The sequence below is a fragment of the Rhincodon typus genome, chromosome 19 (genome assembly GCF_021869965.1).
Source record: "Rhincodon typus isolate 14 chromosome 19, sRhiTyp1.1, whole genome shotgun sequence".
NCBI classification, from domain to species: domain Eukaryota; kingdom Metazoa; phylum Chordata; class Chondrichthyes; order Orectolobiformes; family Rhincodontidae; genus Rhincodon; species Rhincodon typus.
Window position 1 is genome coordinate 17,962,260 of NC_063350.1, and position 15,574 is coordinate 17,977,833.

At 39.9% G+C, this 15,574-nt stretch overlaps 1 protein-coding gene across 4 annotated transcripts in view; it reads left to right on the forward strand.

Moving 5' to 3' along the window:
- The window catches only part of slco4a1 (solute carrier organic anion transporter family, member 4A1), a 159,498-nt gene that overhangs the window by 126,361 nt on the left and 17,563 nt on the right, over positions 1-15,574 (forward strand). For all 4 annotated transcript variants that reach the window (XM_048608414.1, XM_048608413.1, XM_048608415.1 and 1 more), the window contains 5 exons: positions 3,668-3,779; positions 8,421-8,575; positions 9,899-10,094; positions 11,887-12,052; positions 14,539-14,711. In XM_048608414.1, coding sequence (XP_048464371.1) covers positions 3,668-3,779; positions 8,421-8,575; positions 9,899-10,094; positions 11,887-12,052; positions 14,539-14,711 — 802 coding nt within the window. The remainder of the gene's footprint in view (positions 1-3,667; positions 3,780-8,420; positions 8,576-9,898; positions 10,095-11,886; positions 12,053-14,538; positions 14,712-15,574) is intronic.

Here is a 15,574-nt window from a genome sequence, read left to right on the forward strand (position 1 = left end):
ATAATGTAACACAGATTACATGTGAAATCAGTGTCCTCCAGTTTAGGAAAGATCAGAATCGTTACTTGTGTTGCTCAGAGAAATAACAGAATGTGTCACAATTATTTCTTACCAGCAGTGTACCTCCATGTAGAAATGCAATGACGCACTGAAACACGAAATCACTGTACCTGATGCACTTTGATCATGGCATTAGTCAGTTAAACAGTGTCAATTGCTGGCTGAGTTCCTCTTCCAAATCCTTTGGCTGAACTCTTCTGAAAAAATTGCGGTAACCTCAGGTTTTTTTCCCTGTTGAAAATGGAAATCAGTTCATTGGGGTAATTGTCCTAAATCTCTATTGTTCCTAAGTAACATGTTCATGACCCTACAAAAATTTCTTTGTGCTACTGCAGATAGAAAAAATAATGATGCAAGTGTTAATGCACAAACCTCACAGCACCTCCCTGCTTCCTTGTGGTTTGGAAATATATTTACGCAAAACAGATGGGTCCATTTTTTGTTCTAAGTTAGTGTGGCTCGTTTCAATTGTCTTCGTCACGCTAGGATTTCTAGATCTGACTACAGTCCACAGTCTCTTGCTGGAAGATCTAAAACTGCCGACTTAAATTTCAAACAGCAATTACTAAATTGTTGAGATTTGCAGCTTTCTGAAGCTGGATTGTTTTCCTGAGGGTGGTTGGGACAAGTTAAATTAGGGTAGTCTTTTATCCATATCTCTTCAAATCAAATAGACGTGGAATTTTTTTTGGAGACAGCACAGCTTTCATTCACTCATCTAATAGGACGACACGGTGGCACAGTGGTTAGCACTGCTGCCTCACAGCGCCAGGGACCTGGGTTCAATTCCAGCCTCGGGTGACTGTCTGTGTGGAGTTTGCACATTCTCCCCGTGTCTGCGTGGGTTTTCTCCGGGTGCTCTGGTTTCCTCCCACTGTCCAAAGATGTGCAGGTTAGGCGGATTGGCCATGCTAAATTGCCTGTAGTGTTCAGGGAGGTAGAGGGTGTATATTAGGTGGGTCATAGGGGGATGGATCTGGGTGGGATGCTTTGAGGTTCAGTGTGGACTTGTTGGGCCGAAGGGCCTGTTTCCACACTGTATGGATTCTAAAAAAAAAAATATGCTTATCTAACCGTCTTGGCAGTTTCTGGGATAGTAGGAACTGCAGAAGAGTCTAGGCCTGAAACATCAGTTTTCCTGCTCCTCTGATGCTGCTTGGCCTGCTGTGTTCATCCAGCTCTACACCTTGTTATCTCAGATTCTCCAACATCTGCAGTTCCTACTATCTCTACACCTTGTTATGGCATTTCTGGGAATGGGTATAAAAACCCTGATGCTATGCATTTTGTGACCACAGGGTGTCACTGTATCTGTGTTCCAATATTAATGCATGCAATTTGAAAATGTGTGTCCCCGTATTTATATCTGCTACTCAATGCCTCTCTACAATAGACTGGACATAAAGAAGATCTGTAATGAATGAATTCTTAACAGTTCATAACGGATGTTTGAATATTTTTATTCATGTAGCAAAAGGGACTAACAGTAAAAGTGAATCTAAAGCCAGTCGACATTGGGATTTGTCTCTCTCTGTCATCCCCATTTCTGTTTTTGTGTTGTTTAATGAGCCCTATTTGTTTAGATATCTGGTCAATCTGTATCACCGTCACTGACCAGGAAAGCTGTGCTTCAGTCTGTGATGCAGGCCATTCGTGATTCACCTGTTCAGAGGTCACCGGGAGTAGGCAGCAATATTACAACAGTTTTCTCTTCTCCTGCTGCTTGTCATAACTGAGAACAGGTCTTCCCGATGTCACTAACTGTGCAGATGAGTCCACCACCTGGCCCTCTTTGGTGCAGTAAATGCAAGTCCCAGCTTGTTACCTTGTTCCTTTCTTGCCCGATGTATAGCAAATTCATTTGTGCTATTCTACATGGGGAGAGATGAATGTGGTTATAAACCATTTAACCATTATATTTACAGTAACTGAAATTGTTCATCATGTTTTGTTGCACCACACTTACAATTATAACCAAGACAGCACAACTTCAAGATGCAGCTAATATAGAACAACCACATGTCGGGAACTGCTTGAGGATTCCAGGCATTTTTCTATCACATTTCCTTAATCAGTCAATTTTAGCATAACTCCTCAATTTTCATCAAGTTCTCTGTAATGTGTAGCACTATATCATCCACTAGCCACTGTCAATCCTAGTTTTGCAATGCACTCCATTTACACTACTAGTACATTCCAAGTTCATGTATTTGACCATGTACATACCCAAGTGTAAAAAAAACACATGGAAGGATTTTGTTGCCATATTTCTTTAGGAAGATGCATTCATCAGTCACTGTCTGTACAGAACCGTTTGAATTCACACTGATTCTGCAGTTACAGACAGCCTGTATCCTGCATTAAGGACCTACCTTTCTAGAATCTATTTCGGTGAGACTTCCAAGTGAAGGCAGCCTCTCTTTGCTCCAGTCTGAAGTCAGTTTGGACTTTGATTTCCAATCTACTTTGAATTTAGACATGGCACAAAGTGTTCCTGTGCTAAGTCTGTCACTAATAATAATAATAAATAAAAATAAACTCAAGCCCAGTAGCTGGAAATTAGAAATAAAAACAGAAAATGCAGAATCAGAGCAGCTCTACACCTTGTTATCTCAGATTCTCCAGCATCTGCAGTTCCTACTATCTCAGAAAATGCAGAATATACAGTTTGTTTGGCAGCATCAGTGAGAATCAGAGTTAAAATTTCAGGTGGCTGACTTTTTATCACAAAAACAAGGCAGTGTACTTGACTTTTTAGTAAGAAAGGCAGAGCCATTAGGAAGATAAAATATTTAATATACAGAAAAAAAGTACACAGTAAATTTAAGCTAGCCATTATGTTACTTAGGTTCTATTGGTAATTAGCTACTTGAACTGCATATCCTGATTCAATATTTCATTTTTCTCTCATGCCCCAGTGCTGGGTAACCCATGATACAATTCATTTTTCCCATTGGATTACATCCAGATGATTGTGACCAAGATTTATCTATACCAAACACCTCAATTTAGGGACAGGCCATTGTCTTCACTCACCAGGGAATTAGCTAGGTACGCAGGTGGAATGGTGGGAGAGTTATCATTCCCCTCTGGTTCAGCTGAGTATTCAGCGGCCACAGCTCCAGTCGCATTGGTAAAATTACAGTTAGGAAAAAGTTGCTGTTTTTCTCTGTGGATGTATTCAAAGGCTAAAACTCTCACTCCATTTGCGAAATAGAATTAAAACTCAAACTTTATGCCATCTGTTTTCTTGTTTCAGAATGCAAGTATTATTTTTCATAAGTTCAATTTCGGATAAATATTGTTTTGTAATCCTGTACTGTAATGTAACTTAGCCTTCATCACAATGTTTTAGAAGGGAAAAAAGCGAATTTTAGAAAACAGTGGGTGTAATGTCTGATCTATGTAACATGGTTTTGTTCACCCCAAATTATCACTGTTCTGCACTTATGACAAAGTAGTTTTGAAATAACATTGAATTAATTCTCAAAATGAAACATCTGTGTGATATGTGTGGGTAATCCTAATACTTGCCTGTGAAATGAAGGATTTGTAACTGTGTGTAGTCTGGATAAAATCCCAGCTGAACAACTTTTTTATAAATTAGGGTCACAACGTTATGTGACAATGAGAGTCTCTGAAGCTCATCAGCTGAAGGATGGAAGCAACGAATCAGCGCTGGAGCCAGATTTTGGGAAGACATTAAAGGACATGCCGAGGTAATCTGTGTGGCATAATTATCATTATTTAATCATGTCTTTACAAGGGAGTCTCTGCAAAGGAGGCTGTCATGCAGTAGTAGTGTCTCACATCTAAGACAGAAGATATTCTGGATTCAAGTCCCGCTTAAGGACTTGGAAGATGTGTTTGTAACATGAGCAGACAGGTTGATTGTGAGTGCCTGTGAATTGTTCCTGTGGTAAGCAGTGACAGCCAGAGTCTTTCCTGGTCAGCCACACTATGGTTTACAGTCCCAGATAAATATGGTAGGAAGGGCATCCAGCTGTTTAAAAAAGAAACAGCCACCCAATTCAAAAATATGTTTCAAATCAAGGTGATCACCCAGTTTTGTGACAACCCCACGTAACATGGGAAATGCAAAAAGGAAAATACTTGTATCCCAAATGAATATTTGTTTACCAAAAAAAAAAATTTGCAACCTCTTTTTGCAAAGATTCTGCTAACTTAAATTCAAAATCACACACCAATGATTCCTGTCTGTACTGGCCAGTTTATATGTGCAAATCATCAGGAGTCTCTAAAGTAAATAGGTTGACAGTTGCCACAATTACTCCTGTATAGATTTGAATATAATCTAACTCAGTGATAGGATCTCCACTTTTCCTTTAAGATTTTATCCCCTCTCATACCTCCCTCACTCTTCAGAAACCATTGAGACCAGATTTCCTACATGCGAGTTCTTAGGCACAGAGCCAGGAGGAGCGGATGATAATTTTGCTTCCAAAATCCTGGTGTCACTTGTGGTACATATCATGGAGCTAAGCACAGCCAATCCATAATTCTCATCAATTAAGGTTTCTTTCTGGTACTTGAGTCTTCATTGTGATTCCTAGAAATCGGTTAGATGTTAAGTCACTCAAGATCTGTTCACTAACAGAGTTAAAAATCAGTCCATTTAGCAGAACATTCAACCTTGGGAAACTATCTCCCATGTCTTTCGCAGAAGCAGGTGGAATAGATAGCCAGGCATTGTTCTGCCAGACGGCCTCCTTATTAATGCTTGGCTGAGCTCCATGACTCACTAATGGACACAACCCAACAGGCTTTGTCTACATACTACAATGCGGGGGGTGGGGGGAGGTGCTTAGCTTTGGTTGATTGATCTCCTTATCATAGAATCCCTACAGTGTGGAAACAGGTCCTTCGGCCCAACAAGTCCACACTGAACCTCAGAGCATCCCACCCAGACTCATCCCCCTATAACCCGCCTGATCTACACATCCCTATGGGCAATTTAGCATGGCCAGTTCACCTAACCTGCACATCTTTGGACTGTGGGAGGAAACTGGAGCACCCGGAGGAAAACCACGTAGACACTGAGAGAATGTGCAAACTCCACACAGACAGTCACCCAAAGGTGGAATCGGACCTGGGTCCATGGCGCTGTGAGGCAGCAGTGCTAACCACTGAGCCACCGTGCCTTGATCTTTCTTTGAACTACTTTTTCAATGCTTGCGAGTTAATTTCGGCAAGATGGTAGGTTTCTTTATTGTGAATTTCACTGCTTGTATTTGTTTGATATCTTCATTACTTTGTCATAGCATGTTCGTTCTTTGAAAATCATTGCATCTCCAACCTCGGGCATTGAAAATCCCCTTCAAGGTGGAATGTTACATCTTTCATTAGGTTTTGGTTCCTGACTGCATACTTGGATACCACCATTATTCACAACTATGCTGAGGAACCATGAGCCACATCTCCTATAAACACCTGTACGTCCATCAAAACTATAGGTGTGGGAGTGTAGAGGAAATGTCCACCTCAACAAAGGAGCAGGTATAGGGGGAGGTGGGAATACTGTGTGTGGGCTCGTTACCCACACCCTTACCCCAGAGTGGGTCACAATGCCTGCCATAGATAGGACTTTCTCAGGAATCTTGGAGTTGTGTCCTCTCTGCTATGTCTGCTCCAACACAAGGAAGCGTGAAAAACTGAGCAGATAACTTAAGCTTCCCCCATAATTCACAATGTTTCTGAAAACTTCATGAAGCTCCAGTATTGGAAGTAATGTACGTATGACACTTCAGCACTTTGTTAACTATCACGTTTGTCGCCCCACCAGCCAGATTTCAAAAGCAACGCACATAATAACTCGAGGCAAAAAAAAAATCTGTGTTTACTTGGAAAAATACTTCGTGTTTTTAAAAGTCAGATTTTATTTGCTACCAGCTGGAAAGAAATGTCAAACTGTGAAAGTAGAAAAATGCCAGTGTTCTTAAACTTCACAGCATGGCTGGCACAGTGGCTCAGTGGTTAGCACTGCTGTCTCACAGCGCCAGGGACCCAGGTTTGATTCCACCCTCGGACGACTATCTATGTGGAGTTTCCACATTCTCCCCATGTGTGGGTGTGTGTGTGTGTGGGTTTCCTCCCACAGTCCAAAAAGATGTGCAGGGTAGGTGGATTGGCCATGCTAAATTGCCCGTAGTGTTCAGGGATGTGTAGGTGAGGTTAGGTGGGAAATACAGGGGTAGGGGAATGGGTCTGGGTGCAATGCTGTTTGGAGGGGCAGTGTGGACTTGTTGGACTGAATGGCCTGTTCCCATACAGTAGGGATTCTATGAAAAGTAATTCCCGTTTGTATATTAGAATAAAAAATTGTGGATGCTGGAGATCTGAAATACAAACAGAAATTGCTCATGAAACTCAACAGGTCTGGCAGCATCTGTGGGTTCAGGAAAATATTATCAGACAATTGGTACAAAGCCTATGACACATAGGTAAGGATGGGTATCTAAAAACTTTGTTAAAGAGGCTTAAAGGTGGATCTTAATGGAAAAGGGTAAGAATTCTTGAGATTAAGGTTTCGGAAATGGTCACCAATAGTGCTATGACCTAGATGTTATGTCTAGGAGGCTAGAATTAGATGAGCAGAGAATCCTTGGAAGATTGGAGGAGTTCCTAGTCATTGGAGGGAACAACAGGATGAGATATTGAAGATTATTATCTGATTACATTCCTCTGAACCAATGTGAGAGTCTTTCCTAAATTGGAAGTGCTTTATAAATGCAAGTTATCTTTGCTGTGCATTTTTAATTTTAAAAATTCTGATATTTTTCTACTTTGACAGTTTGATATTTCATTTCAGCTGCTGGCAAATATAATCTGACTATTTAGAACTTGCAACACTGTTCCAGTAACACTCTAGAGATTACACCCACACAGATGTTAATTTTGCCTCAAGTTATTACATGCGTTGGTTTTGAAATCTGGCTAGTGGAGAGTGAAATGTGACAGCTAGCAATGTGTCAGAATGTTCTGTAATACCTCTACACTCTAGGCTAATGAAGTTTTTAAAACATTAGTGATCAGAAATCAATATTGAGCATTAAGACAGTGTCATGGACAAATGGTACTTGGCACGAGTCAAGCAAAGTTAAGATGAGCTAAAATTGGTGGGAAGTAAAGAATGGAAAACAGCCGGAGAGAATTTGAATAGGCAAGCAGGAGGCTGGAAGAACACAGCAAGCCAGGAAGCATCTGGAGGAGAGGAGCAGTCAATGTTTTGGGTATTACCCTTCTTTGGGACTGGGTGTAGGGGTAGGGGGAGCTGCAGATAAAGGAGGAGAGGGGTGTAGCAAAATAATAGTGATAGGTGGGCACTTATAGTAAATACCACTGGTTGGTCGATGGGAGGGATGAATCTGGTTGGTAGCTGGGAGGGAGGGTCAGAAGGTGGAATGGAAGGGAGGAGGTGGGGCTGGCAAGGGAGCCAGGGATGGGTGGGAAGGTTACTTGAAATTAGAGAACTAAATGTTGGGTCCTCTGGGTGATAGGGTGTCCAGAGGGAAAATAAGGTGTTGTTCCTCAAATTTGTCTTCTGAATCACTGCAACACTGGAGGAGGCCAAGGATGGACATGTCAGAGGTGGAGTGGGGGATGATTGGGAGGTTAGGTTGGCCATAATGGGCCAGGCGAAGATGCTCAGCGAAACAGTCATCTAGTCTAGATTTGGTCTCACCGATGTAGAGGGCACTTGAGAGTCAACCACAGTTTCTGGAATAATAGTTTAGCGATAGTACCACTAGACCATCACTTCCCTGTGATGTCACTGCTTATGGAATTGGTTTCCCCAGCATTTAATTGAAGAAAGCTGTATCTCATCCATGATTCTCAAGGTGATTGGGATTCGAAAATCAGGAATTAATGGATCAGTTATATATATTCTTGGCTAGACTATATCTGGACTATTGGCTCAGATTTCCAGAATTATGGAGGCTCCAGGGACGTTTAAAAATGACAAGGGGGTCCTGGATTCAGGAGTCCCACCACTATTTCTGATAATTCCCATTTTCACTGGTAAGAGAAAGAGGGTGAATTTCACATGAGGAAAGCCTGAACTTAACTCAGATTCAATCTCCTGACCACCCCTCCCAGAACGTATATGGATGAGAAATTAAAGAAAACCAAGAATAAATCCTAAGTCATTGTGTCTCTGCTTAATGTTGCCTTCAACATTCCACATTAAATCTTCATTTTAATGGCTTTCCAGTTCATTTGTTTCTGTGGTATTGCAGAAAACAAGAAGGAACGAGAAAGAAAAAGTGACAGAATTTGATACTTACACTAATGACACATCTCTTAACAGCATGGCTTTGACCATTTCTTTCTGTCCATAGGTCAGCATTGCTATTGCTGAGGAATCCAACCTTCATCTTTCTCTGTCTGTCAGGAGCAACAGAGGCCACTCTGATAGCTGGCATGTCTACATTTGGACCCAAGTTCCTTGAATCCCAGTTTAGTCTGAGTGCCTCACAAGCTGCAACCCTATTTGGTAAGAATGGAATTACATAAATTATTCAGGTTTCTTTTGCAACAGGTTTAATAACGGAGTCCCATGCAGATGGTGAGTATCCACATTATCTTTTATTCACTTGAGTCACTTAAAAGCTGTCAAGTGAAAGTGGTAGTGAGGCAGTCATGCTGTTACTGTCATCTGATATACTTACTTAAAGGCAAACTCTTTAACATTATCCCTTTGGATCTTCTTTTGACTTGCTGCGGGCATTGTGGTGATACACTCTCACAATGTTAGAAAGTGAATGCTAGAATGTTCATCAGTAATTGTGAAGGAATATAAATCCAGTTTGGGATTGTACGTGATTTCATCAGGAATTTAGAGGCAATACTGTTCCTATAGACATTTTGCTGTTATTTTTTTCTGGTGATATGGGTCACAGGGCAAGGAGGCGCTATTGAAGAAAACTTGGTAAATTCCCAGTTGCATTCAGGAGGTCGTGCATGCTAATGAGGTTTGGCAATTGTGGTATTCCATCGTGTTTCTGATTTATCCCCTGTAGTTTGCAATGAAACATTAAGGGGACTGGAGATGAACCACTTGGCTGCCCACTATCAATCTTGAGTAGGGCTGCAAAGTTGTATTCTACCTCTTTCTTTGCAACAATGCACTGCTCTATAATCTGCTGCTTATGGTATTTAGTATGCAGGCAGTTTGATACAAGTAGTTTTATCCTCATTAGGACAGTTTGTCATTCCAATGGATGAATGATGTTGCAGTGTAACAGACTCTTGTACACTTTCTGTTGAAGTTAACCTTTTGACTTTAAGATGGTTAAGATGTGTTGGACCATGATACAGATTAATGGTTGTGTACAATTCTGTTGCTGCTGGCACATAATGGCTGTTCATATTTTTAGTTATTAAATGTGGTCTTAGTCTGTTCCAGTTGGAATTTTACTAGCAAAATATAATTTCTAATGAGATCCCTGTTGATCTGAAGATACACTTCAGTGAGTGGTTTCTTCAATCCCCTGCTATTCCTGGTGATTTTTTTTCTTCTTCATTTAGTGCAGCGATGTAATTTTAGTCTATGCACTAACTCATCAAGCCTAACCCAAGCATTACTGCAAGTTGATGAGTCTAGTTAATGTGGGATGTTATTCTTTAGTCCCAGATATGTCTTTGTTTTGAGCATATATCCAGGCATGCTGTTTTGCACCTTTACATTGTCTGAACTAGATGTGTCCAATGCCAAGCAATCTGATCTACAAATTAAGTTCATACTGGCCATACACCAACACTGAACCTAAAATTAAATGGATTTGTAATGGCCTTTTGTTGCTTCCCCCAATTTTAGGCTACCTTGTAGTCCCAGCAGGTGGAGGTGGTACTTTCCTTGGTGGATTTATCGTGAATAAGTTAAAACTCCGTTGTGCTGGGATCATCAAGCTTTGTCTGATTTGTACGATCTTTGGTTTGCTGGCTATTTTCATAGTCAGCATTCACTGCCCAAACGTGCCTGTGGCTGGAATCACTTCTACATACAATGGCAGGTATGAGCACACATCTAATTATAAACGTGGATAACTTGTAAACTTTAATATTGTTTAGTGTGTAATCATTCAACAAGATCAGTAAATAATACATCTTTGAAAATTAAATCAAGACTTCACAATTTGTTTACTTCGGATTCTGAGAACATATGTTCTCTTGTTTCAAACAAAATGCCTTACTGAATTATTTTAGTAGTAGCACAAAAATAATTTGTCAATTTGAAATTTGTTCAGACATTTTCTTACCATTTACTTGTTCTCTGGTGCAGACATTGTGAGTTTCACTTCTCATCTCCGCTGCATATTTATCCATTATCTGCTTCATTTTAGTGTTCCTGTTGTATGTCTTGTGGGACTAACCATGATCAGCTACGGGTTGTTTGGGTGTTGCCAGCAATCCTTCTTTCTATCCTGAGTGTACGGGACCAGTGTGGTTAAAGTGGCAGAGCATAAACCATTCATGAGTGTCAACAAGAAGAGGTGTTGTCACTTGATGAGAGGTCATAGTTTTAGGTTAAGGGGTAGCAGATTTAAAACACAGATGAAGAGAAATTACTTCTCTCAAATGGTCATGAATCTGTGGAATTCACTAGCCCAGACTGCGGTGGATGATGGGACATTGAGTAAATTTAAGGAGGAGATAGACAGATATTTAATTAGTAACGGGTTGAAGGGTTTTGGAAGACAGGCAGGAAAGTAGAGTTGAGGCTGATTGGAGATCAGCCATGTTCATATCAAATAGCGGAGCAGGTACAAGGGGCTAAATTGCCTACTCCTGCTTCTAGTTCTTATGTCATGTTCTTAGTAACAAGATGTAATTTGTTGCATGGCAGCAACAGGTACAGGTTATGTTGCCTAGTTAGACATTATCACTAAATCTGTCAGAAGTAAGGAGACATGTGTGACCCCATTCGGATCTAGAGATGGACTCCTTGATTGTCCAGGTAGGATTGTATGGCATCATCAGATTGGCTTTGCAGTCTTCAATATTAAACTTTAAGCAACCTCGTGGCACTGCTGAAAAATGTCACATTTTGTTCAAAATTTTGTCTTGCATTCACCAGGATAAATTGAAAGACTATCAATTTAAGGAGAAAACCAACATTTACGGTGCATAAGAATGTTGATTGGGATGACTAGTGAACTCTGATTGGTAGAGGCAGTGCCATGGGGAATGCATCAATTAATGATGATTGACAATTAATTGCCAGGCTTTAAGTCTTAAACCAAGTAGGTTGACTGGGTAGTCAGCACATTGCCCTACGAAATGACCCATGAAAGACTGTTACTTATTCTATTGAGTTGAAACCAGTACAATGCATGTGTATGTTCTTTTTGTCTGCAAAGAACAGAGCCCTGTATATCAATATGCACAGCTTTCTTCTACACTTCCCAGTAATTTGGGTGATGTAACAGCAGCTCACACTTTCTCACGAGGTGCAAGAATCTCCTGTATCTGCGTTTTTAGATTCAATATTTAGTGCATAATTTGCAGAAACCTTCCTTCTTATTACTGATTGCATGATATTGGTATGTATAAATGGATAGGAACGTATGACTGGATAGGAATACCATTTTCGATTAATCCAATTCAATACTCTATTGAGCAGATGTGAGAGAGTGTTACAACTCCCTGGGGCAGTGTAATGGAAATCAAACCCCACTATTTTTAAGAATTAAATGTGGAAGATATGTAAATACGTTAATTGTTTAATTTCTACTTTTTTAAGGCTTTAGTGATGCAATTAACCAGGAAATGAGCTGATTGATACTGAGATATTGCTTTCCACAGTTTTTATGATGGTCCAGTTAATGTGACTGCAGCTTGTAATACTGAGTGTAACTGTTCAATGGAACTATATAACCCAGTTTGTGGAGAAAATGGTTTAATGTACTATTCCCCCTGTCATGCTGGATGTACGGAACTGAATACAACATTGTTGGACAATGGCAGAAAGGTAATTTTTCTAGTTTCTACTTTGTTTGTGTGTTGGTTGCTAGCCTTGTAAAGGACTGGAATTTCTTTTTTAACTGCACATACTTGTAGCCTTTAAACAGAATGAACAAATGCTCTTTTTAACTAATGGATATTTAACTTTAAATTATTCTATTGAGCAGCTGTGGAGAGTGTTACAGATCAATAGGGTAGTGTAATGGAAATCAAGCCCATTATTCCTGGAGTTATCACAAAAGTTAAAGATTTTAAAAATTACGCAATTTCCCAATTTGCCCTACTTTCAGACCCAACTTGATTGATACTACAGACCAGGTCTCAAAAATAATTAGACTTTAGCTACCGGTAAACAGTTATGGGCAGATAACAGTACTAATTAAAATTCTAATTCCCCTATAAACTTTCCCTTACACTCTCACAGACAGACAAACAGGCTATGGACAGAAAGGGCAAACTGCAAAGGCAATTTAGTATTCATGTTCACAGATACTGTTGTTGAGATTATCTTTATAATTCTTCTGTTGGCCAGCAAATTGCTTCAATTGTCTTCCTTTGGAAGCTTCCATTGGTGGTAAGAGCTGCGAGATGGCTGGTTTACTTATAAAAAGTCTCTGACTTATTAGTCAAAAGTCAGAGCTTACAATAATCATTGCAGGAAAGATAAACTGATTTTCCTCAGGTTTACATTGAGTTTTGACTGCAGAGAACAACGAGACCGTGTCTGAGCTGGAGAAGAATTGAATACTTCGGTCTCTCTCTCTGTAACTTATCCCCAGCTCCAAACTGTTCAGTTATGTGAGAACTAATCATACAGTTGTTGGCAGGCAAGATGGTCTCTATCATTGATAGCTGGTCACTAGTCCATAGATCAGTCAACTTCTTGTTGCCAGCAAAAACTGCATTAGCATACTTTCATGGCTTCAAATCGTCTACAAACGAACTTTAATTGTTGCTTGTTCAAACAGTTGTTTCCACAATGTCCACTATGAATGTCAGATTATTTGCTTAAAAATCTGCCACCAACCTTTCAAACACTGATTTTTCAAAAAGCAATTTCTCATTTCAGTATCTAGTTTTTAACAATACAAAGTAAAAAGATATGGTCCTTACAAGAGAAAATAAAGCCCATTTGACAATCCCAACATGTCATTTTAATTAATTAATATTGTTTTACTTCTATTCATGTTCTGTGTGTTTATACATATGATAACAAACCTCCTCTGGCCCAAACATAGGAATGGTACCACTGTATCAAAGCAACTCTCCATGCATTTTCCATATCCATCAGACTATTTGTCTTTTCATTATTGTCACCAAGATGACTTTTATCACAGAGATTAAGTATTTATTTGCTATAGTTTACTACATTTCTGCAGTACAGATGTGAAGCCATCTTCATATTGTGTTTAGGAAAGCTGGAACTTACTGCCTAAATAGCTGTTAAAGCTAGACCAATTGAACATTTGAAAATCATTTTTCCTCACAAATTAAGCTTCTGACACTGGGACTACCCACAAAGATTAATGAATCCAAACACTAACCCCTGAGGCAATCAAATACTCTTGTCTTCCCAGCTTCAGCAGCACCCACTGTTTCCTTTCTTTTAGCCACATTTTTCTCCACTGCTTTGGATTCATAGTGCTTATTATTGTAATAGTGACAGGGTGGCTCAGCGGTTAGCAAGCTACCTCACAGTACTGGGGACCTGGATTCAATTTCAACCTCGGGTCACTGTTTGTGTGGAGTTTGCAAGTTTTCCCTGTGTCTGCATGGGTTTCCTCCCACAGTCCAAACATGTGCACGTTAGGTGGATTGGCCATACTAAATTGCCCATAGTGTCCAGGGATGTGCAGGCTAGGTGGATTGGCCATGGGAGATGCAGGGTTATAAGGATAGAGTAGGTGGAGTGTGTCTGAGTTGGGATGCTTTTCAGAGATTCAGTGTGGACTTGATGGGCCAAATGGCCTGCTTCCACACTGTAGGGATTCTATGACCTCTTCTTTTAAATGCGTCTTTGTTTTTGTCACAGAAAGGTAAATGAGATTAAGTGAGGTAGGATATTTCCTCTTTATGAACCTGTGCTAAATGTCATGTAATAACTATCCAGTCTGCACATAATAATGTTAATGGAAAAGTACTTTTTGCAGATAGTAATAACTATTCACCGAGAATCTTATATTGGCTTTGAATGCATAAATTGGAGACAGTTTATAGGATCATAATTCTTCACTTTGTTGAAGTATACATTTTGTTACAGAGAGCTGTGAGTTAATGGTGGTGATGACGTCTTTAAATGATGGGGATCTTCTGAGTTTTGGTGTATGTACTGGTTGGACTAACCTCAACTCCAGCTTCAGGCAAAATGAATAGGCATACAGTGTGTTTGAGGGTGTGCAAGTTCCTTTTTTCTAATAAACGAATTGAACACAACCAATGCACACCACAACCTGAGACTTTGCATCTTTATTATTTGCATTATTTTGTTTTTAGGTTTACCACGACTGTCTCTGTGTTATGGAGAACCTTCAATCTGGGCAGGGTGCTGCACAATCTGGAAAATGTAACTCCTCATGTACACACATGCCTATTTTCCTGGTGCTATTTTTTGTTTTGATTTTCTTCACATTTTTGGGCAGTATTCCTGCACTCACAGCGACTCTGAGGTAAGTAGGTTATTGAGCAGCGCATTATGTTCACACTTCTTGTATCCTAATGCAAATTCTTTCTTCTTTTAAAAAAAAGATGCAAATTCTTTTTAGTTTTATTGTCACTTTTCAGGTTTGGTGAGAAGCATTGCCAAATGAGAACTTTATTGGACAGTACAATAAATGTGTACAGAAGCAAAAGATATGCTATAAATGAAATTTATTGTAAATTTGGCTATTTCTTTCAACATGCCAGGCAGCATTGGTGGACACAAACTGCCTGACTTGATAAACACTTCTTGCGTTTCCCAGCAATTATAAACTTTAGCCTTTTATAACAATTGCATCTTTTGGGTTAGACTGCAGTGTAAATTGGAACAGAGTCAGGGAACCTGACATTCTCCTGAATGGCAGTTTTTTTACTAGCCATGAAGAGAGTCATTCCTGCTGATCTTTCTAATTACTTCAGATGACCTATTCAATTTAAGCATAATAAGGTGAGAAGTTATTTACATTTCAACACTTTTCTCTGAAGTTTAGAGTTCACAAACAAACAGATGCAAATAAAGTAACAACTTGAATTTATGTAGTGCCCCTAATGTTGCAGCACATCTTGAGATGCTTTGCAGAAATGTGATTGAATGTATTTGTCTCTAAGCTACATAGGAAATGTTAGGACGGAAAGGCAGAAGTTAGGGTTTGAGATGTGAGAGATAGTAGGAACTGCCGATACTGGAGAATCTGAGATAACGAGGTGTAGAGCTGGATGAACACAGCAGGCCAAACAGCATCAGAGGAGCAGGAAAACTGACATTTCGGGTCTGGACCCTTCCTGAAGCGTCAGCTTTCCTGCTCCTCTGATGCTGTTTGGCCTGCTGTGT